The 23867-nt window shown below is 39.7% G+C and overlaps 3 protein-coding genes across 3 annotated transcripts in view; 1 reads left to right on the top strand and 2 right to left on the bottom strand.

Annotated features, from left to right (window-relative positions):
• LOC130929996 (ankyrin repeat domain-containing protein 13C-like) overlaps positions 1-987 on the bottom strand; it is a 25920-nt gene extending 24933 nt beyond the window's left edge. Inside the window, exon 1 of the mRNA XM_057857652.1 lies at positions 93-987. Within this exon, the coding sequence (XP_057713635.1) occupies positions 93-456 (364 nt within the window). The 5' untranslated portion in view covers positions 457-987. The remainder of the gene's footprint in view (positions 1-92) is intronic.
• On the top strand, positions 883-2534 carry znf830 (zinc finger protein 830). Its single transcript, XM_057857654.1, has one exon. It carries the CDS (start codon positions 985-987, stop codon positions 1987-1989), a length of 1005 nt encoding a protein of 334 aa, XP_057713637.1. The 5' UTR covers positions 883-984; the 3' UTR covers positions 1990-2534.
• Positions 2093-22275, bottom strand: efcab14 (EF-hand calcium binding domain 14). The gene is made up of 9 exons (XM_057857653.1): positions 21581-22275; positions 17041-17189; positions 16788-16933; positions 13290-13388; positions 12997-13098; positions 6661-6813; positions 6316-6406; positions 6104-6232; positions 2093-3531 (listed from the first exon to the last, which is right to left on the bottom strand). The coding sequence occupies exons 1-9, from the start codon at positions 21757-21759 to the stop codon at positions 3359-3361; spliced, it is 1221 nt and encodes a 406-aa protein (XP_057713636.1). The 5' UTR covers positions 21760-22275; the 3' UTR covers positions 2093-3358.
• Positions 22276-23867: the final 1592 nt, after the last annotated feature.

Below are 23867 nucleotides of genomic sequence, written 5' to 3' on the forward strand. Positions count from 1 at the left end.
AAAAAAATCAACATACAAGCATAAATTCCTTTACAAATTCTGTAGAAATAGTGCGTGCATGCTAAAGAGTTGGATGTAAATAATGTTCTTACCGTGCACGTCTTTCTGAGAGATGCTGTGGGTCCTGATGAGGGAGGAGAGTCGTCGAACATCCCCTTTGAAAACGCACTCGTGCACGGGGAAGTCCTCGTTAGTGAGGATGATCGGATTCTTATTATCGTCGTTGACAATCGTGCTGATGGATGCGTTGCCGTTCAGGTTGTTTGCATTCAGCTGCTGGTGCTGGTGCAGTGTCGACGGTTTGACAGATTTTAAGAAAGCCTTGTTGGATTTAAATTGGTGAGCGGTGCCGTTAGGGATGGTTCCGTTCGAGGTCTCGTCAAAGGACTCGGCTTGGGCATTTTTGTTGCCTTTGTAGTGCTCCTTACGCACGGCACGTATCGTCTCACCTGTCATAACGGCAAAAAGACCTCAAGTCAACTAGCTACAAGCTAATTACAGCTGTAAGCATGAGCAATTTGCGAAAAATGTTGAAATTAGGCACTCCGCTGCACGACAATCATCAAACTTGACGGCGACATTAAGAGAGCAGCCGGGAAGCGGTGCTAGTGCTGCTAGCTAACCCGCAATAAAAATATACATACACTATACGGTGGGCGCGGCGACAGAAGCCCAAAAGCTAACAAATATCAAACCGCACACCCATCAGGAAAAACACGTATTTAAGACTGAACCATGAAAAATTACACGAATTTTGCCTGCATTAATTCTTGTACGCATATTTGTATGAAACGAGTTGAGATTCAGCGCGTTTTGCGGCAAATATCATACGGGATGGTTCAATAAGACAGGAGAATTAAGCTTCTCTCGCGAGAACCCTCGTGATCGCGCGACTCTGTTGACGTCATTTTCACGCGCCATAACAGTTGCTGGGGAGCTCGCCAAGCCCGTCAACTCAGATAATCATATTATTTTTGTTCTAGAATGGCTCCCACGAAAAAGGGGAAGAAAGTTGTAAACCAAGAGGAACTTCGGCGATTGATGCGGGAGAAGCAAAGGCAAACGTCCGAAAAGAAGCGCATCGAGTCCCCGTTTGCCAAATATAACAGCTTGGGACACTTGAGCTGTGCTCTGTGCAACACGCATGTCAAGTCTGAGCTCCTGTGGGCCGCTCACGTCCTGGGAAAACAGCACAAGGAGAAGGTGAGCGAGCTTAAAGAGGGGAAACAGACTCCGCAAAATCAAGCGGTGAAGAGAAAAGTGACGGACGGCGATGAGGACGTCAACGTGAAAAAAGCGAAACAAACGCCCGGTCAGTCGACCGCGGCGGTACCTGGAGATTTCATTGAGAAAGCAAATTCTGTCAAAACGTCTGCTGGTGTTAGTCTACTATCTGGAGTTTATGATGATGACGACGACGAAGATGAAGAGATGCCCACGGCAGAAGAATCGACCACCGGTACTCCTCAGCCTGCGGAATCAGCTGGACTACCAGCGGACTTCTTTGACAGCTCCATCCCAACCGTCCCGGCAGTCTCCCACTCGGGCTCGATCGCCAAGGCGGAGGTGCAGGAGAAAAGCTCCGAGAAGAAGGACAACATGGCTGAGGCGCTACCCGAGGGCTTCTTCGATGACCCGGTACGGGACGCCAAGGTGCGCAACGTGGATGCTCCTAAGGACCACTTGGATAAGGAGTGGGAAGAGTTCCAGAAGGAGATACGGCAGGTAAACACCAAATCTGAGGCCATTGTGGCCGAAGACGACGAGGAAGGCCGCCTCGACAGGCAGATAGACGAGATCGATGAGCAAATCCAGTGTTACAAGAGGGTGGAGATGCTGAGAGACAAGAGGGACATGGCAAAGAGAAGGTCTCAGTCTAGGAAGGAAGTTCCTATGGAGACTGATGCCATTATAGAGGAAGAGGAGAATGAAGAGGAACTGCTGGGACTTCTGTATCAGGACTGGAGGGCCAAAGGGGCATTGGCATGATAAATGTACATACTGTTGTGAAAATATACACCATCAACTGAACATTTTGTATTTAATGTATGTCACCATTAAATACCTGGAAAAAGCTAATCAAAGACCACAGTTGAAACCTGAACTTTTTATTCATTGATGCTCACACAAAAAAACACTAATAAAATCTCGTAGTAGCAGGCTAGCAGCATTCAGATCAGTGATAGGTAACCAATCCTCCTGGGGCCGTACTAAATAAATGAAAAATTTTAAGATTTTTGTTTTATTTTCCCAAATTTGTTTTACGGTTGCCCACCCCTGATCTACATCAACACATTAGGAAGTTGCCCGCGCCATTGCATTCCAAGCTCGTTGTCGGAACTACTGCCATGTAGTTGACAATAACAGCTTTGTCATAAATAAATGTGTACATGTTACATAAGAAATTTGGAAAGCACATCTTAAAATAACACACAATGTTTACAGATTTTTAAATGAAGTCATCCAACACCCTGGGAAAAAATAAATGAGATATACACACACTGGTATATATACATACATTTTTTTTTTTTTTTTTTACAGACCCACCATTTTGGGGACAAGTGCGTAACTAGACCATTGCGCTGCCCGTAAAATGAGTCTCTTAAAAGAGTGACGTCAGTGCTTGTACTACCTGATACACATTAAGCCTGATGTGTCGACTGCAGAAGTGGGGATTTTTTTCTCATTCTAACAAGTCACTCGTGCCATACTGAAGAACGACGATCAAACGTGTTTGATGAGCATTCATGGATTTTTTTTTTTTGACCCACAAGCTATAGGTTGCCCACCTCTGCTCTACTGCATGCTAGGTCACCTACTTATTGCTACATAAATTAGTTGTTTCGAAGTCAATATAGCCCTTCAAATCTTGTTTAAGGGAAAGAACAACAGTAAAGGGGGAAAAACAATCTATCCTAATGCATAAAACATAAACTGAACTGTTTTAGGATTAATTAAGTGTCTTAGTTAAGAGGAAAAGTGACTAAAAACCGCCAAAGATTGGAAGAATCTGCTTCTAGTAGTCAGTTTGTAAACATTCATAAAAGTCTATAAATACATTACACGCTTGTACCAGGTGAGCGCGTGATAGGTTTGTGGGTAGGACAGAACCTTTCCGCAGTGAGTACTTGGGTGGAATTGACAGCTGAGAATGACACTCAAAAGGTAGGTGAACATTCTGTACATGAGTGTGTTAGATTGCGTTTTAGGGGCCCAGAAGCTGCGACTGTGCTGTATAGGAAAAAAATGGGATTGTGACAATCGGTTCTCACACACACAAAGAAGTGCAGCAATTACAGAAATCGTATCCCAGAGCTCGCTGGGCTTCCTTCAATACTGCTGTCTGTGGGTTCCCCGTTCACACCCCAAAAGCAACTCTCAACTCTGTCAGGGAGTAGCTCTCGTCCCCGTCACTGTCAAAACATCTCAATGCGCGAGCTTTCGGAATGGATGACCCGAGTTTTCCCCATAGCTCCTCGTAAGTCAGGTTTGCCGGATCGCCCTTGACATCTGCAAAAATTTCTTCCAGACCTTGTGGACAAAAAAATAAATATTGCAATCATTTAAACTTCTATGGACCCAATTACAGTGGTATCTAGCATCTAGCTGTTGCTAGGTTGATTTTATGTGTTGCAAGTCAAAATCTTAACTTCACACAAACTTCAAATACAGTGGGGCAAATAAGTATTTAGTCAACCACCAATTGTGCCAGTTCTCCTACTTGAAAAGATAGAGAGGCCTGTAATTGTCAACATGGGTAAACCTCAACCATGAGAGACAGAATGTGAAAAAAAAATCACATTGTTTGATTTTTAAAGAATTTATTTCCAAATTAGACTGGAAAATAAGTATTTGGTCACCAAAAAACAAGCAAGATTTCTGGCTGTCAAAGAGGTCTAACTTCTTCTAACGAGGTCTAACGAGGCTCCACTCGTTACTAGTATTAATGGCACCTGTTTTAACTCATTATCGGTATAAAAGACACCTGTCCACAAACTCAGTCAGTCACACTCCAAACTCCACTATGGCCAAGACCAAAGAGCTGTCGAAGGACACCAGAGACCAAATTGTAGACCTGCACCAGGCTGGGAAGACTGAATCTGCAATAGGTAAAATGCTTGGAGTGTAGAAAATGGAAGACATACAAGACCACTGATAATCTCCCTCGATCTGGGGCTCCATGCAAGATCTCACCCCGTGGCATCAAAATGATAAGAAAGGTGGGCAAAAATCCCAGAACCACATGGGGGGACCTAGTGAATGACCTACAGAGAGCTGGGACCACAGTAACAAAGGCTACTATCAGTAACACAATGCGCCGCCAGGGACTCAAATCCTGCACTGCCAGACGTGTCTCCCTGCTGAAGTCAGTATACGTCCAGGCCCGTCTGCGGTACGCTAGACAGCATTTGGATGATCCAGAAGAGGACTGGGAGAATGTGTTATGGTCAGATGAAACCAAAATAGAACTTTTTGGTAGAGACACAGGTTCTCGTGTTTGGAGGAGAAAGAATACTGAATTGCATCCGAAGAACACCATACCCACTGTGAAGCATGAGGGTGGAAACATCATGCTTTGGGGCTGGTTTTCTGCAAAGGGACAAGGACGACTGATCTGTGTAAAGGAAAGAATGAATGGGGCCAAGTATCGAGAGATTTTAAGTGAAAATCTCCTTCCACCAGCAAGGGTATTGAAGATGAGACGTGGCTGGGTCGTTCAGCATGACAATGATCCCAAACACACAGCCAGGGCAACAAAGGAGTGGCTTCGTAAGAAGCATTTCGAGGTCCTGGTGTGGCCGAGCCAGTCTCCAGATCTCAACCCCATAGAAATTCTGTGGAGGGAGTTGAAAGTCCGTGTTGCCCTACGACAGCCCCAAAACATCACTGCTCTAAAGGAGATCTGCATGGAGGAATGGGCCAAAATACCAGCAACAGTGAGTGAAAAGCTTGTGAAGAGTTACAAAAAACGTTTGGCCTCCGTTATTGCCAACAAAGGGTACATAACAAAGTATTAAGATGAACTTTTGGTATTGACCAAATACTTCTTTTCCACCATGATTTGCAAATAAATTCTTTAACAATCAAACAATGTGATTTTCTGTTTTTTTCCACATTCTGTCTCATGATTGAGGTTTACCCATGTTGACAATTACAGGCCTCTCTAATATTTTCAAGTGGTAGAACTTGCACAATTAATGGTTGACTAAAAACTTATTTACCCCACTATATGCTGCCGCTTGACTGAAGTCTAAAAAATAACAATGTATCAATGCAACAGTGTATTACATATGATTTATGTTGCATAAAACGTTTCTTTTTTTTTCCCCGAGAAGTTTTTCCATGACGTTTCTTCCAGACATGAATTCTCAATTTAATGAAAAATGTAGTTAATCAGTGTGAAATCTGGTCCAATTTACATAGACATATCTGAATCATTTTCAGACTAATTAAGTAAAACTGGCTAATTTCCCACAGGTAAACTGAAAATTATGAGAATCATTCATTTAGATCACTATTAACAATCTCAGATTGGTTCGATGATTAGTTTCCCTATAGATTCAGGCCCATAAATTATTATATATAGCCACAAATCGACACCGCCCAATACATTAAAAAAATAAGCCACTCACTTTTTAAGGGACGAAAAGTAATGGGACAAATTAATAATAATAAAAGATGTTTTAATACCATATTAAATGCAAATACTTTGCTATCAATTACAGCCTGATGTTATGTTTCAACAGAATTCCTGCCCTGGTATAAAAAACAAGAACACGCCTTCATCAAAAAAATAATTTTCATCCAAGACAGCGCTGCTCTGGATCAAGTTAGACTAAATCTTGGTGCATCCAATTATTTTACCTGACTTTAACCCTATTGAGAACCTCAAGAAACTCCTTTAAAGAAAGTTGTAAAAGGTTGGTTTTGTACAAATTAAATACAGATTATAGAACAAATGTAATTGTTGATCATCAATACATTTTTAAACTAGTTTAAATAGCATTGAGCATTTAAGAAAATGAACAAAAACAGTATATTTTTTAATAATTTGGAATGATGTTTACATGTGTATTATAGGTCTGCGGATAGTTCAACACACCTTTCAAAGTCATCCCTGAAAGCAAGTGCTTTTTTTGGCATTTGACATCAGTGTTTCTCTTGTAGCGTTTTGTGGGGAGGAAGCGCGGGCGTCTGCTAGTCTCCGTGTCAGGACTTAACGTGGTGGTGTCTGTTAAAATAACAAAAATGACAGTTGACAGGCAATATATTTTAAAAAAGAGTAAGTTGGTTCAAGCACTAAAAGTTAAGCACCTGGTGATGATGATTGGGCAGTTTGGGTCTCAGTCATCTCAGTCATTTGAGGCCCGCTGCTGGTAAGTGGCTGAAATTCAGCATTTTTCAACTGGAAAATAGTTGGGTGAGGGAGCATTTTGATCTTAATAATCTTACAAAAAAAAAAAAAAAAAAAAAAAACCAAAACCACATTGAAACAGAGGTCCAATATACAGAGGAACCAATGTTGGAGCTTTAGCATATCACCTACAGTCGCTCGTGCAAGGCTTAGATCGTCATTAATAGCTCTAGTAGCTTCAGTGTTGAAGTGCTCCCGCATTTTGAATTAATGTCAGAAGTCAGAACGGAAATAAAAATGCTCACGTTTTGTTTGGAGCCGCTCTCTAAAGACGACATTCTGCTCTGAAGCTCAGCAACATTAGAAAGGAGCATGTGAATCTGCTCATTACTCCACTTGTGGTGTTGTGCCCCTGTCTGGTTTGCCTCGCTCACTGCTGTCCTCAGGTCACTAATGTCCTGTACGAAAACACATAACCAAGCACACACTATTAATATGACTCCCATTTTCAGACTACGGTGGTCTTCTAGCCACAGGAGATCCCGAAAATGTCAACAGATGCTAATGTGGTGGAATACCAACTCAACAACTCCTCTACCCATCATTTAAATTAATCAATTTTTCAGTTGCAATTGTTCTTATTTACAAAAGCTTTTTACAATCGATCAAATTTTGTGTATTTATAGATTTGGCATCATTTGCATCATGTACTCATATTAGACAGAACACTGTGTGTGAAAAGTACAACGGCATAAACCTTGGATATATCTGATGATCGCAGACTTAATTGTTACTGTGAGTGTGAGAACAGCGAGTAAATACGAAATTGGTTCTGGAAGTAGTCTTGTAACCTGATAATTCCGTCAGTAGATACAAGTTTTTCATGTAAATGCCCTTATCTGTTCCAAGCCCTCCAAAATTCAGACATAAGTCTTTTAAAAAGCATAAAAATTACATCAAATCATGCAACAAACACAGCTTACAATTAGATTATTGCACAATAAACATAAAATGAGTTGTGCATAATTCACCTCATAGCGAATGAAGAGGAGACTGGGATACACACATACACATACGGTAAAGGTCCTTCTTAGCCAACTGGATGCCAGGAAGATGCTAGGCAATAGCCAATGGCAGAGCAGCTATAAGTATGTTACATTCAGTAAACTCTGGGAGTTGCGTGTCGCAGCCCGTACTGTATTTTTTGCCTTCCACATCCTAAAATTTCTTTTGTAACAAGAGGCAATATTTTCCCGTTCAGGCGGGTTGTAACCTTAAAATTCCGTATGTAGAGACGTTCGTAAGTTGAGGTACCACTGTATTAGGAGTGCTGCAACTGACATTGAATCTGGTTACGTCACTCACGGCATGTCCATATTGCTAAATATGTAATTATTTGTCATCCAAAGTCATTCCTAACTGTAGTCTAAACTGCTTTCAAGACAGTAATCAAATGAAGGTCTAACAATAGCAGCATATTATGACAGCTGATATTGCTTTTTGTTTGGTTTCACAAAGAGCAAATTCTCTTCATTTTTTTAAGAGGAACACCTCAAATCTGCAAAACACACTGAATTTCTAACTTATCACTACTGCTGCTTACTAAGGAACGGAAGAAGGTAGACTAAAATTTTCTCCCCTGGTGAAAGAATGGACCTGATTGTTGAATTTGGTAGATTCGGTGTACATATACATAATGACATAAAATTCTGTAGGGTTTGAAAATTCTATCATCATTCACTTAAAGAGTTGGTACAAAAAGGGCTTTCTTTTGTTGAAATTGCATGTTTTAATAAGTTAGTTGTTCCCAAAACACAATATGCATATGTCGTGACTAATGCTCATAAATACAAAGTATTCTTGCTTGTGAAAAGAAAAAAAAAAAAAAAAAGTGTCAATGATAACATGTAGTGGTGTCAACAATAATCGATGCGGCGATGCATCCAGATGGGGGGCATGGACGATTCGATTCGATGCAGGCAACAAGCCGAAGCGATTCAGCACATTTTAAAATATATAAGTACGTTCAAAAATCTTCCCTGCGCAATTCCGGTGATGCAACGGATTTGGTTTCCCCATTTGTATTATTATTCTCATGTTTCATTTTTTTACACACTGCATAACTCTGGTCAAGTTTCCCACCAACCTCGTAGAAGCCAAAATGTCTCCAGATGTCTGCTTTCAATTTCTTAGGTGCATCAATAATCTTTCTCGCTCCCTCTTTCTCCGCTTCAGCCATTGTTATGTGATGTCCTATCTCTTAGAGGTCAGATCTTGTGCCCGAACCCGAATGGGTCGGGCCAGGCCCAAAATGTTAAGCATTCACGTTCGGGTCGGGTCCGGCCGCCGCGCCGGACTAATAAATTATTTTTTAAAAATGGGATAAAACCGAGAGCAGGCTCTCTGTATTGTGCATTTGCTTGTGCACGCACATGAAGCAGTGGCGCCGCCCGCTTTTTCTTCTTCTCCTCCACACTTTTATTTATGCACACAAAGGCAACACATGTGATCCTTTTGAACCTTGTCCTCTGTGTGTCTGCAAAATCGCATGTTTTTTTTTTTTTTTTTTTACATATTAAACTTTCCCAGCGTTATTTGGTTGTGTAAATGCTCTTATAATGATCATAAAAATATGTAGACTATTTAAACATTATGAAAACTTGCGTTTTTTTTTTTTGCCAACTGAGAATTCGTTACGAAAGACACTTTTTTATGCACACAAAGGCAACACAAATGTGATCCTTTTGAATCTTCTCCTCTGTGTGTCTGCAAAATCGCAGTTATTTTTTTATATTAAACTTTCCCAGCGTTATTTCGTTGTGTAAATGCTCTTATAATGATCATAAAAATATGTACACTATTTAAACATTAAGAAAACTTGCGTTTTTTCTGCCAACTCGAAGAAATGAAAATAAATTGCTGCTGCTGCGTTTTTTTTTTTCTCTTCGCGTCACTCCAAGCCGGGTCGGGCTTCAATACCAGCGGGCCGTGTCGGGTCGGACTGGATTTTTTAGGCCCGATCTAATCTCTACTATCTCTCTGCTCTCTCGATTGCAAAAAACTGATATTTCCTCATGTTGAAACAGATTGTTATGGCTGCTAAAATGCTGCTGCACTTCATTTTAATTCATTATTTTTTATTGCTATGTGGTAGTTACTGATTGCATTTCTAAGTTGATTGCACATATATTGTGGGCTAGGCCTACATTTTACTTTTGTTCTACATTTCAATTTAGTTGATGTTTTGTTTGCCACTGAACTGATCCCTGGATTGATATTGCGATAAAGATGCTGCTGCACTACAATATTTTCTTTGTCGTTTTCTTTAATATTTACTTGAATATTTTTATTGATGGGTCGTCGTGACTAAAATACAGTGACTGTTATTACTGATTTTGCACAGGAGTTCAGATGTTGCACTGTGTGAAAGACTGCTACTGTGTGTGTAAAAAAAAAAAAAAAAGAGAAAGCCCTGGTCTCATTCAAAGCACCAATAAAATGCTGTGATCTGTTTTTAAAAATAAATATATATATATATATATATATATCTGAAAGTATTTTCATTTGACTTCAACCAGGAGTGACACAAGAGCCGATAAAAAGTTGTTTAATGTCTGACCGCTTGTGTTGCCTCATGATTCACGAAAAATATCCTTTGCTTTAGAATTTTAATGCATCCCAGGCTTTAAGGCATCGTCATGCATTGCCGAATCAAACTGAATCGTGACCCTCTGAATCGAGTCGAATCGAATCGAATGGAATCGTGGCCCTCCGAATTGAAATCGAATCAAATCGTGAGGGCAATGCCGATGCAAACCTCTAATAACATGTACCGGTACTGGCATATTTGTGAACTGTATACTGAATGTCAACATTATGTAATACATGAAGTTTGGCTTCGTGAGACACGTTTCTAATTTGGGTCTTGAATTAAGCTCTTGAGCTGAGCTTGGAGGGAGGAATCTACAATTTTCTTTTTTTGTAGCATTTTGTCAAAAGATAAATGCAGGTCTACATTCTACAAATTTCCATTTTAAAAGACTCCAAAACAATAACTGAGAGGGACTGGTCCACAAAAAAAAAAAAGAAATCACCAATTTCAAACAGGGTGGTATCTCATTATCATAAACATAAAGACTCCGATGTTTCAAACAAAACAGGCCTGTATGATGTCCCATGTCTGCATTACACCATGTTGGTATTTTACACTCCGTAGCGTCATAAGATATTTACGAGCTGCATCGCACGATGACTAAACTCATGGTACAGCAAAAGCAATGTTTTAATAACCTTTTTGAGGGCATTTTTACTTTTTGTTTTCTCATATTTACTACCTTTTTTTACTCTGAAAGTAAGCTCCAAAAATAGACTAGCACTTGTTTTCATGTATTATGAATGAAAACATGAGCAAAATGCAGGCAAGAAACAAGCTTTTCATAACCTACTGTGGTTAAGGTCCTGGTGTGAAATGCTTTCTGCAATAGAACTTTTATCAAAGCAAACAATATGTTGCGTAAGCATATTGTAATACATAAAAAATGGCATATCATAATCCCTGACCCCTCCGCAATATGCAAGCCCTCACAATTAAAAGATTAATGGCCTGGAGATCAGCAATTTAGGACTTGGGGGTAGAGCAGATAGTTTTCATAATATTAGCACTTCATCGTTCATAAATTACAACATTTTCTTTAAAGAAAGATTGTAATCTCATGAAAACCTTCTTGAGTAAGCATGTAAGTACATGTAAAATGGTTATTCTGTAGTGTAAAATTCCAATCTATTTATCATAGGGGCAAGTCATAGTATTCAAATTTTACAGATGGGGCATTCAGATGTCATCTTACCCATGGGAATTAAAGATCTCAAACTGTTTTTTCACCCTATTTAATCTAAATAGCATTGTTTACAAAGGGAACCCTTTAGGAGCAAAAAATAAACGAAAACAGTAAAATGGTCCAGTAATTTTGTTGTTTGGCCCATTTTCCACAAACCTAAGTTAAAACGAGTGGTTTTGTACAACAATACGTTTTTCACATAACAAAGACTGAGCTACCACCTCCCAACTTCAAGGTCCCGCCTTTCCCCCTTTCTTCAGGGTGACAAAGGTAGTTGGCAAACTCACCAAATGGTGCGTTACCGCCTCCTCCAATTTGTCTAATTAGTGAGCATTGAATGAACACTGCTCTCGTTGAGCACAGTATGCCAAGCCGACGTTGACGTTAATGCGTGCAGCAGGCGTCCAGAAAATGATTGCAATTGCAAATGCTTTGGTAGCAATATCTACTGATATATCATGTCATTTAATTTGCGAGCGATGAAAAAAACACAAAAGAGAATGGGAAAAAAAAAATTAAATCATTATCATTTTACACAAAACTCCAAAAATGGGCTGGACAAAAGTATTGGCACCCTTTTAAAAATCATGTGATGCTTCTCTAATTTGTGTAATCAAAAGCACCTATTACTTACCTGTCGCACATAACAGGTGGTGCCAATAACGAAATCACACTTGCAGCCAGTTAAAATGGATTAAAGTTGACTCAACCTCTCTTCCGTGTCCTTGTGTGTACCACATTGAGCATGGAGAAAAGAAAGAAGACCAAAGAACTGTCTAAGGAAGCAAAATTGAGAGGAAGCATGGGCAATCGCAAGGCTACAAGTCCATCTTCAAAGACCAGCATGTTCCTGTGTCTACCGTGCGCAGGCTGGAGTTTGCCAAAACTTACCAGAGAAAGCCAAAAACGTTTTGTTGTTCTCTGTTGTTCTCTGGTCAGATGAGACAAAAGTAAAGCTTTTTGGGAAAAGGCATCAACATAAGAGTTAACAGGAAAAAAACGAGGACTTCAAAGAAAAGGACAAGGTCCCCACAGTCAAACATGGCGGAGGTTCCCTGATGTTTTGGGGTTGCTTTGCTACCTCTGGCACTAGACTGCTTGACCCTGTGCATGGCATTATGAAGTTTGAAGACTACCAATAAATTTGCAGCATAATGTAGGGCCCAGTGTGAGAAAGCTGGGTCTCCCTCAGAGGTCATGGGTCTTCCAGCAGGACAATGACCCAAAACACAATTCAAAATGCACAAGAAAATGGTGTGAGAGAAAGCATTGGAGAATTTTAAAGTGGCCAGCAATGAGTCCAGACCTGAATCCCATAGAACCCCTGGTGGAGGGATCTGAAAGTGGCAGTTTGGAAAAGGCACCCTTCAAATCTCAGCGACCGGGAGTAGTTAGTGAAAGAAGAATGGTCTAAAATTCCAGCCGACCATTGTAAAAAACTCACTGATGGATATTGGAAGCGGTTGTTCACAGTTATTTCGTCTAAAGGTTGTGCTACCAAATATTAGGCTGAGGGTGCCAATACTTTTGTCCGGCCCATTTTGGGAGTTTTGTGTAAAATGATAATGATTTTGTTCCCATTCTCTTCTGTGGTTTTTTCAATTCAAGCAAAATAAATGAAGATATTACTACCAAAGCATTTGTAATTGCAATCATTTTCTGGGAGAAATTGGGCATTATCTGACAGAATTGCAGGGGTGCCAATACTTTTGGCCAGCAGTGTACAGGTTGAAAAGTAACCTAGCGTTGCTTTAAATGAACCAGCAATTTTGGCATGCGAGTATGTGAATGTACCATCATTACCTTCAGCCCATCGTCCAAATTTTTCAGATTTTCAAGTGCCGTCTGCATTGTCTTCACATCATGTTGCACGCTTGTTAGAGTGCTGCCTATAGTAGCCACGCTCTGGAAACAACAGGGGGGGGGAGACAAGCAAATATTTCACACATATGCATTTTTTAAACTAAGCAATGCTTATCCAGTGTTTCCTTTACTTAGGCTTTACTTGGCCGCCTAAGTACATTATTGACACACACCCAAGTAGATGACAAGGGATTCTGAATTAAATCCATAACCTAGGGGAAACAAAATCTTACCTTTTGTAGTTCTTCAACTGTAGTGGGCAGGCTGACTAAATCAGAAGCTGATTTCAAATTGGCCTTTAAGTGGTTTACAGCGGAGTCCAGCAGAGTGATCTAGATGAGGACAATGGGGGGGAATTAAAGCTAGATCAAAAAAAATGTTTCTGATATTGGTGGGAATAAAAAGTGGTTAATAGTGAGACTTTTCAATTTTATGTTTCATTCCTCCAAAAATGTGTGGCAGTGAGTAGGTTCACATCACAATTTCTCACTTATGAAATGTGGAAAAATGGTTGATATGTCATTTGAAAACTAAGATTGTGCTCTTTTTGATAATACCAAAACCTCAGTTTTGAAAAACGGGCGACTGACTCATTTTGTTGGCCGTGTCACATATTACTCATATATACAGTATATATATATTAGGGGTGTCAAACGATTAAAATTTTTAATCGAGTTAATTACGGCTTAAAAATTAATTAATCATAATTAATCGCAATTAATCGCAATTCAAACCATCTATAAAATATGCCATATTTTTGTGTAAATTATTGCTGGAATGGAAAGATAAGACACAAGATGGATATATACATTCAACATACGGTACTGTTAAAGCGATCCATGGATAGAAAGACTTGTAGTTCTTAAAAGATAAATGTTAGTACAAGTTATAGAAATTTTATATTAAAACCCCTCTTAATGTTTTCGTTTTAATAAAATTTGTAAAATTTTCAATCAAAAAATAAACTAGTAGCCCGCCATTGTTGATGTCAATAATTACTTACACAATGCTCATGGGTGCTGATTCTGCTGAAGCCTATAAAATCAGTCGCACCCAAGCGCCAGCAGGGGGCGACAAAACTCCGAAAAACACAACAAGTACACATTTCACTGTGCTCTCATTTTAATCTGTATGAGCGGGTCATTTGTGCGTTAATTGCGTCAAATACTTTAACGTGATTAATTTAAAAAATTAATTACCGCCCGTTAACGCGATATTTTGACAGCCCTAATATATATATATATATATATATATATATATATATATATACACACTCACCGGCCACTTTATTAGGTACACCTGCCCAACTGCTCGTTAACACTTAATTTCTAATCAGCCAATCACATGGCAACAACTCAGTGCATTCAGGCATGTAGACATGGTTTAAGACAATCTCCTGAAGTTCAAACCGAGCATCAGTATGGGGAAGAAAGGTGATTTGAGTGACTTTGAACGTGGCATGGTTGTTGGTGCCAGAAGGGTTGGTCTGAGTATTTCAGAAACTGCTGATCTACTGGGATTTTCACGCACAACCATCTCTAGGGTTTACAGAGAATGGTCCGGAAAAAGAAAAAATATCCTGTGAGTGGCAGCTCTGTGGGCGGAAATGCCTTGTTGATGCCAGAGGTGAGAGGAGAATGGCCAGACTGGTTCAAGCTGATAGAAAGGCAACAGTGACCCAACCATCCGTTACAACCAAGGTAGGCAGAAGAGCATCTCTAATAGCACAGTACGTCGAACTTTGAGGCAGATGGGCTACAGCAGCAGAAGACCACGCCGGGTGCCACTCCTTTCAACTAAGAACAGGAAACTGAGGCTACAACTTGCAAAAGCTCGTCAAAACTGGACAATAGAAGATTGGAAAAATGTTGCCTTGTCTGATGGGTCTCGATTTCTGCTGCGACATTCGCATGGTAGGGTCAGAATTTGGCGTCAACAACATGAAACCATGGATCCATCCTTCTTTGTATCAACGGTTCAGGCTGGTGGTGGTGGTGTAATGGTGTGGGGAATATTTTCTTGGCACTCTTTGGGCCCCTTGGTACCAATTGAGCATCGTTGGAATGGCACAGCCTCCTTGAGAATTGTTGCTGACCATGTCCATCCCTTTATGACCACAACGTACCCAACTTCTGATGGCTACTTTCAGCAGGATAATGTGCCATGTCATAAAGCTGGAATCATTTCAGACTGGTTTCTTGAACATGACAATGAGTTCACTGTACTCAAATGGCCTCCACAGTCACCAGATCTCAATCCAATAGAGCATCTTTGGGATGTGGTGGAACGGGAGATTCGCATCATGGATGTGCAGCCGACAAATCTGCACCAACTGTGTGATGCCATCATGTCAATATGGACCAAACTCTCTGAGGAACGCTTCCAGCACCTTGTTGAATCAATGCCACGAAGAATTGAGGCAGTTCTGAAGGCAAAAGGGGGTCCAACCCGTTACTAGCATGGTGTACCTAATAAAGTGGCCGGTGAGTGTGTGTGTGTATATACATACATATATATATATATATATATGTATATACATACACACCCGAGTATAAGTCGCTTTTTTGGGGGAAATTTACTTGATAAAATCCAACACACAGAACAGATATGTCATCTTGAAAGGCATTTTAATATAAAAATACAATAGCAAACAACATGCTGAATAAATGTACAGTGTACAGTGCATGAACAACGAAATGCGAATATACTGTCCTCACCAGGACGCTACGGCTCGGTCCTGGCTATACAGCGAACTCCCAAATGACGATGCTGGACGTCCGTATAATTTGCTGAATCAATTTGGTCCTCGATACCAAACAGGTTCGCATCAATGTAAATAAATGATAATTAGGTGCTCTTACAGCAATGACATAAACGGTTAGCATGTGTTCGCTAGCATTAGCACATCGTTCAAACAACCACACAACTGGCTCTAAGTGTCCGATCGCAGGTGGAAAACACACAACAACAACAGAAAAGATGATACAACTAGGCGTTGCCTCTGTAGAGATATTTTAAAAGCATAAAAAATGAACGTAGGTTCGCAGCCGTGTTTCTCTCTCGCTAAGTCGCCCACTCACTCACAGCTACGTAGCTGTCAGTCTTCTTCTGGCGTGTGAGCGCTCTTCTTCACATAAACAAGTGCGAGTACGCCGCCACGTGGGCATGAAAGCGCCACAAATTAAAAAGCATGCATTTCAATATAAAAAAGTCAATAATAAAATTGAACACACATTGCCAAAGGCAGAACGCGAACATGGCCATAGCTATTAAGAGTTATTCAGATAACTATAGCATAAAGAACATGCTAACAAGTTTACCAAACCATCAGTGTCACTCCAAAACACCAAAATAACATGTGAAATTATATCATAATGTGTTAATAATTTCACACATAAGTCGCTCCTGAGTATAAGTCGCACCCCGAGCCAAAATATGAAAAAAACGCGATTTATAGTCCGAAAAATACAGTATATATAAAGTATATATGCATGTGTACACTTATTGAATTAATAAAGCAATAAAAACAATATTAAACCACAACCTAAAGAACAGAATCACGATGCAAAAGAGTCGAAATAGCGCAGTTCCGAACAATACACAGACCCAGTTTCTGAGGTTTTACTAGATTGTCATTGCGGCCGACGAACTATTGGGTTTAAAATCAGTGTATGTTTGTGTGTGTCTCGTCCTCCTTGCTTTTAGTTGGCTGCCTTGAAATGAGAACTAACCTTTCTGGTCACTTCTGTAAGGTTGAACCAGAGTTTGCTTAACCCTTTCTCCCCATTTTCAATGTCATCAAGCTTTCTATCCTTGTTTTTCAGCTCCTCGCTTAGTTTTGGTATTTCACTTGAAGACTCTTTTTGGCTGGATTCCACTGTTTATGGTGTGAAAAAAGAAAACAATGAATCACAGCAGTGTTCAAATGGTTCAAAGGTCTGTGACCACAACATTATATAGCAGCTGTGTGAAAGCAGATCTTACTGCTACGCAGTTTTTCCTTCATTGAGTCCAGATCTTCCTTCAAGGCAATCTGCATCCAGATGAGTCCAGCGCAGGCCATGACACAAGCAGCGAGGATGATGAAGAGAAACAATGGGTAGCACACAGTGCAGCATTGACTGTAAGTTCTCCTGTAAAAACCAAAAGTGGCAGCATTAAGCATACTGCAGTGCTCCTTTAACTATTCATGGAATCATATATTCAAACTAGGGCTGTCAAAATTATCGCGTTAACGGGCGGCAATTAATTTAATTAATCACTTTAAAATATTTGACGCAATTAACGCACATGCCCCGCTCAAACAGATTGAAAATGACAGCAGTGTCATGTCTACTTGTTACTTGTGTTTTGTCGCCCTCTACTGGCACTTGGGTGCGACTGATTTTATGTGACACACAATGAGCACAATGAGCATTGTGTAATTATTGACATCAACAATGGCGAGCTACTAGTTTATTTTTTGATTGAAAATTTTACAAATTTTATTAAAATGAAAACATTAAGAGGGGTTTTAATATAAAATTTCTATAACTTGTACTAGTCTTCCTATCCATGGATCGCTTTAACAGAATGTTAATGCCATCTTGCCGAGTTATTGTTATAATAAACAAATACAGTCCTTATGTACAGTATGTTGAATGTATATATCCGTCTTGTCTTATCTTTCCATTCCAACAAAAATTTACAGAAAAATATGGCATATTTTATAGATGGTTTGAATTGCGATCATTTACGATTAATTAATTTTAAAGCGGTGATTAACTCGATTAAAAATTTTAATCGTTTGACAGCCCTAATTCAAACATTTGCTATGTCATGGGAATTGTACATTTTCACTCCATGGTCAAGGCTCGACCTACTGGACAATAAATTGGGAATATTAAGAATGAGAGACCTTATTATCCATGTAAAGACATTCACATACAACTGTATTCTTGTAAAATTAAGTTACTTTATTCCCATTATATGAAAATCTTTAAAGTTTACATTTTCTTTTGTAAAGTAATCCGTATCATAAATTGGCACCTTCTTTTGTTTTCTTGAAATCTCTTTTTATTCTCATCTATTACATCTTCTCACATCACCGTAGCAGCTCATTGGTGTATAAATGTCTGCGTGCTGGTGAACGTTTGTAACACCTGTCTGTGATAGCGCTATTTATGTAAAGTTGCTTTGCTTTGCTAAATTCTCGTAATAATTATGACTAACTCAATTGGGTGGATGATATGACCTTGATATAAATCATGAAGTCAAAACGACATTGTTGAATTGTTGAAAATAAAATATTGTTGCTATTTAGTTAGGTTTGTAGTAAAGTTACTACAATAAAACTGTTCCCGCTCAGGCCATTGTTCTAAACTGCTGTTTTGGAGATTGTTATGGTCACATCGTGAGCGGGGATAGGCACCAACACCCCCGCGACCCTCGTGAGGATAGGCGGCTCGGAAAATGAATGAATGAATAAACACCATTATAACAAAAATGGAGACAAAACACTTTTCTATGCACTTGTGATTCCTTTTCCTTCACTGATTTTACCAGGCTTATGTTCTGACCTTCTAACGGCGAGCGTACTCTGAAAACTCTCGGGCAACTTTTTTTTTTTTTTTTTTTTTTAACACAGTTCGTGGCGTCCAAGTGGGTATAATTAATTGAAAATAATGTACATACTGTTTTCTTGCTAAATGTGTATTATCACCAAGTTAGCATTGTCCTTGTAGACACTACAATATACGCTCGTCTGTCTACGTTCATTTGAAATAGTTGAAAACCTTTATTTACTTAGGGGGTATAATTTTTTTATTTTTTAGATGAAAAATTTTTTAGTCAACGTCGTCTAAAACTAGACGAAAGTCATGATATTCTTGAGTTTTCATCAACGATAACTAATGATGCAGCCAAACCGATACCAGTATCGGCAGGGGCCCGATCCGACACTAAACTGGTGGTATTGGTATCGGCGAGTACCAAGAAATAGGACGCCAATACCATTTACCAGTCTAGTATTATAACACTTAACCACAGCCTTCTTTCTCCTGACGCTTACTTCACTGTGTTGTGTGATCACACGTGATTACTTTGCATGCCAAGCAATTATCACTATACCTGCTCCAGACCAATGAGAGCGGGCCAATAGTTGCTCTTAACCAATGCCGGGGCAGCTTTTTCATAAAGAGTAAAAACAAACTAGGAGAAGAAAATGTCGGCCGTTTCAGCGTCGAGTACAATGACTGTGGATGGACTGCAGCAACAAACCCTGGTCAGTTCACTTCGTAGGAAGGACCAGTGGGATGAGAAGAGTGAAGCAGCAAGACAGATGTCCGAAAAAAATCACCAAAATGGTTGTTCTCTGTAACCTGCCCCTTGCCTTCATTGAAAGCGTGGGAATCCTGCTTTTTATGGCTCACGCAGGAGCTAAGTATTACGTCCCAAGTCGCAAATACATTAAGGAGGCGACTACCCTGCACTGAAAAATAAAGTAACGAAACATGTTTTAGAAAAGCTGGAGAAGGCAGGGGTCATAAGCTTTTCAACCGACGTCTGGAGCAGCCAAGTCTCCCAACTTTACCTGCTTAGCTTGACAGCCGACTGGAGAGCGTAGTACTTCATGCAAATGTATTCAAGGGATCACACACAACGGCCAAGCAATTGACAGCGCTCAACTGGAGCATTCCAAAGTCAAAGATACTTTACTTTCTTGTTGTTTATTGAAAGAAATGCCACAGTAATTTGAAACCTGTTTCAAAAGTACTGTAGAAGTAAGCAAAATAAGTACCTAAGCTGTGTGTGTGTGTGAGAGAGAGTCTCATGCGCCGTTTGCATTTGTGCGTTGCTATGAAGATGGAGTTATGTTGCTGCTGGTGCACAGAGAGGGAGGCTGATAGTGATACAGGATGCTGTAGTCAATTATTATTTATAATTTCATGAAAGTTGCACAGTTTGGCCTTTGAGAGGTTTAAAAAAGTTTATTCAGTTCATTTAGAGTTTATTATTATGAATGTATTTTTACTTTCTTACTCTTGGGTTCGTAATTTGCATGTTTTAATTTCACAAATTTAGCACTATTTCGGCCTTTGAGAGGCAAAGGTTTATTCAACTATTGTCACCCATACAAGGTATGCAATAAAAAGTTCTACTTGATAAACTTCGTCTTTTTCCTGTTTCGCAAAGGTAAGCAGCAGCCTGACAAAGCCATGATAGCAAGGCTTTCAAATCCAAGTATGTAGCTCTTTATTACATACGAAGTTAATTCGTTCCAGGACCTTGTTTGTAAGTCGAAATGGTCGTATTAGAGCAGGATTTTCCCATAAGAATACATTATAATTACATTAATTCCAAAACCCTAAACTAAATCTTTAATAAATACTGCTGTTACTACTGCAAATAGCAATTACAAAGAACAAAACAAATGAATAAAAATCAGAATACAAATAATATAATAATAGCAATAATAACAATATTAACTGTAATAATGTAACGAATCGGGTTCTTATGTGGCGGACTTTTTTTTTTTTTTTGCTGTACCTGAACGCACGGCGGGGCTGATGTGACGGTGAGCAAAAGAGCGATATTTTACTTTCTGTTTCGGTCCAGGCGTCAACAGCTACGGACACTAGGCGAGTTGATGGAATAAATTATTTCAAACCTGACGAAGCTGGCAATTTCTTTGGCGATGTTACCACAATAAGAATTGTCACCTTATAGAGACTGGCGAACGGTGGAGGACCGCCGGCCGAGATCGACATTCTACGGCCTTATTGTCGACCCAGTTCGTGAATGCACACGCCATGCTTATATTTTGCTATCATTCACATCTTCATTTCAATGGTAAGCGTCCCATTTTCTCCACCTGCACTAACCTTTTTGGATCCAGTGTTAATTTCTCTCACAAGAAAATCAGCCGTGCGTCAGTCTTCCGGCAAAACAAAGAAACTGTGGCGCTGTCAAAAATCGTCGTATTTCGAGCATGTCGTCGGATGTAGAAACAAACGGCGAGTCAAATTTTACGTCGGATGTCGAAAAGATCGTGTGTCAAAGCGATCGTATGTCGAGGTACCAGTGTATTTCAAACGGAGTGGTATCGCTATGGTATGGGCCGATACTGCACAGCCAGGTAAGAGTATCAGAGCCAAAAAATGGTATCGGGGCAACACTTAACTAGATGAGGACAAACACATTTTGAGATGACTAAAATCTAACTAAGACTAATAAATACTATAGTCCACAGACACACAGACGAAAATTAAAGGGCTGCCAAAAACAATACCGGTTCTGCCTAAATCTAAGCAATGCACATCAGTAGGGAAGCACTTTAGAGTAGATTAACATTTCTGTCTGTAAAATGAACTTTAATTCTTGTAAAAATTCAGCTTTATTAACACTATATAATCTGATTATATATTACTGTAAAACACATATTCGGAAATGAAAGTGATAAAAGTAAATTGTTAACAAATGAGAAGTTGACGTAGTAAAACAGGAGCCCGGATTACCATTACAACGGCGTAGAATGAGCACTCACTTGCCAAAGCTATCTCGGCTGCTGATGCCGTTGAACTCGTCGTCATCCGAGCTTGAGTCAGACTCCGAATCCGGCGGCGGTTCGGTACGGAGAAGCCGGTGACCGGAGCCCTTCTTCGCCTTCTTTCTCTTGCTGTCCCCGAGTCCGATGAGGGCATTGAGCTCCTTTCTCTTCTTCATTTTCTTCTGCGGGGTCAGCGAACCCGTCGCGCTCGACTTAAAGCCGACTAAATCCAACGTTTTGTCCAGTTTGCTTGGTGACTTAAGGTTGAAGCTAAGCTAACGCCAGATTTTCAATCACTGAAAGCAACCGAAGGAATAAAAACACCGGACAGCTCCGGTGACTGCGCGACGACAACTTCCGGCTGGTTGTAACTAGCCGGGCAACATGATCACACCCTTACTATTTTAAAAAATCCTCTTTTCAGTAACTTTGAATGCTTGCCCTCGGATTAAAATACACCGGATGGCCACTCGGCTACATTTGAGCATGCACAACTACAGCTGGTTAACATCGTCTCGACGGGATTTAAAATGACTCGCACTCATGACGAGCATTTCTGTGTTGACGCTGAAAGACGTAAGACTATCGACACGACATACTAAACGAACGAATAATTTACTGCGACGCGTATCGAGGCGTCCGTCGGCCCTGCTGCATGTTCAGTAATGTTTAGGTGCGACGTTCCAGTGAAATCAAAGCTGATTGGTGGAGACCACGTCCTTCAACTTCCTGTATCGTGCTCTATTCCCGCCCACTTCTATGCAGCATTTACAAAACAATCACACGCACCTAAACTTCAACGGCAATAATTTTATCCTTGGTCCGATTCGCTATTGGCGTGTGTAGGAAGCACAAAGTGATACTTGATGACTTCACACTGTCACCAATTTGAAATCTGCTCAAAGGCGGAGCAATCGGACAAATCACAAACTTCAACCTGGTTGTCTATCATGTGCAGAGGAGAGGGCAGAGGGTGCTTGAGCACCTGCCCCCTTGCTCCTACATTCCCAAAGTACCCCTTTTGACTGGACTTTTTTTTTCTGTGTATGTGTGTGCTAGCCGACTATGTAGGCACGCCACTGTGTACTTTACTTGAACACCAAAAACACCTTAAAAGATTTTAATAAAATAAATAAAGCCATCGCATAACCCCTGCCACCTGCATGCGCTTCCTCTTTGACCTGGGTGTGTGGTGAGGAATCCAAGGATATTTGGTGGTTGGAAACAAACGGTGTTACACTTATAAACTGTGATCAATCAAATACTGAAAATTCTTAGACCAGGTTTTTTGTGGGTATTTTTATTAAAAATAATAATCCGTAATTTTCTCTTATATAGTTTTCTACTTTAATAACTGTAATTACTCCCCCCAAGCTATTTCGATCCGTGTGTCTTTACTCTCTATAGGCAACCATACTTGTCTGTTCTCTTCACAACGTTATCTAGAAAGGTACACATCTTTAAGATCTCGTTTTTATCTAAATGTAATATTTGCAATCCTTCCCTTTATTTCATTTTCTGTGATTCCATTTGCGTTAATCTTAAAGTGATAGTTTGGTAATTTAATCTAGAGCTGCAATGATTAATCGATTAACTCGAGTAATTTGATTAGAAAAAAGCTTCAATTCAAATTTTGCTGCTTCGAATATTCATTTAATCAGAATGACGTTGTAATGGTTTGTTTTGAAAGTGTTTGCATTTAGTTTTATTGAATTGGGTAGATACACTGCCCTGAAGCGGCAACAGTTAATAAAATACGACTCATTTAACATGGCTGATTCCAGCTGCTCCCTGTTGAGACCAACAATAGGTAAGTTTTTGTTTGAGCTAATATGTTTTTGTGTGTGTGTTTTTTATAAAATGCATTCGTAATGTAGTTTAAAGGTATATGTAGCCGTTGTTGTTTTTTTTTTTTTTAATATGCGTTTAAACGATTTGTTAAGAACATTGTAAAACAATGCTAGCATTTTATAGCATTTAAGCTTGCGGACTTTTGCTATGCAAGTTAGCCAATTGTTCTTTTATTGTACTTAGATCCTCATTTATTTAGTTTTTGTGTTCCGTTTGAAGCTAATTTCCGGTATTTTAATTTTTTTTTTTTTAAATGAAAGTGCAATTCAGCATAGTTTGAAGAAACACTCGGAGAATTTTATTTTGTATTCTTTTGAAAGTACAATCTTAGCAAGCCTTTGTTTTACATCTCCTAAAATTTATTCTGCAACGCATTAAATGTTACTAATCCGACTAATCAGTTATTCGAACTAACCTATTAATAGAATAATCG

The sequence above is a fragment of the Corythoichthys intestinalis genome, chromosome 14, assembly GCF_030265065.1.
Source record: "Corythoichthys intestinalis isolate RoL2023-P3 chromosome 14, ASM3026506v1, whole genome shotgun sequence".
NCBI classification, from domain to species: domain Eukaryota; kingdom Metazoa; phylum Chordata; class Actinopteri; order Syngnathiformes; family Syngnathidae; genus Corythoichthys; species Corythoichthys intestinalis.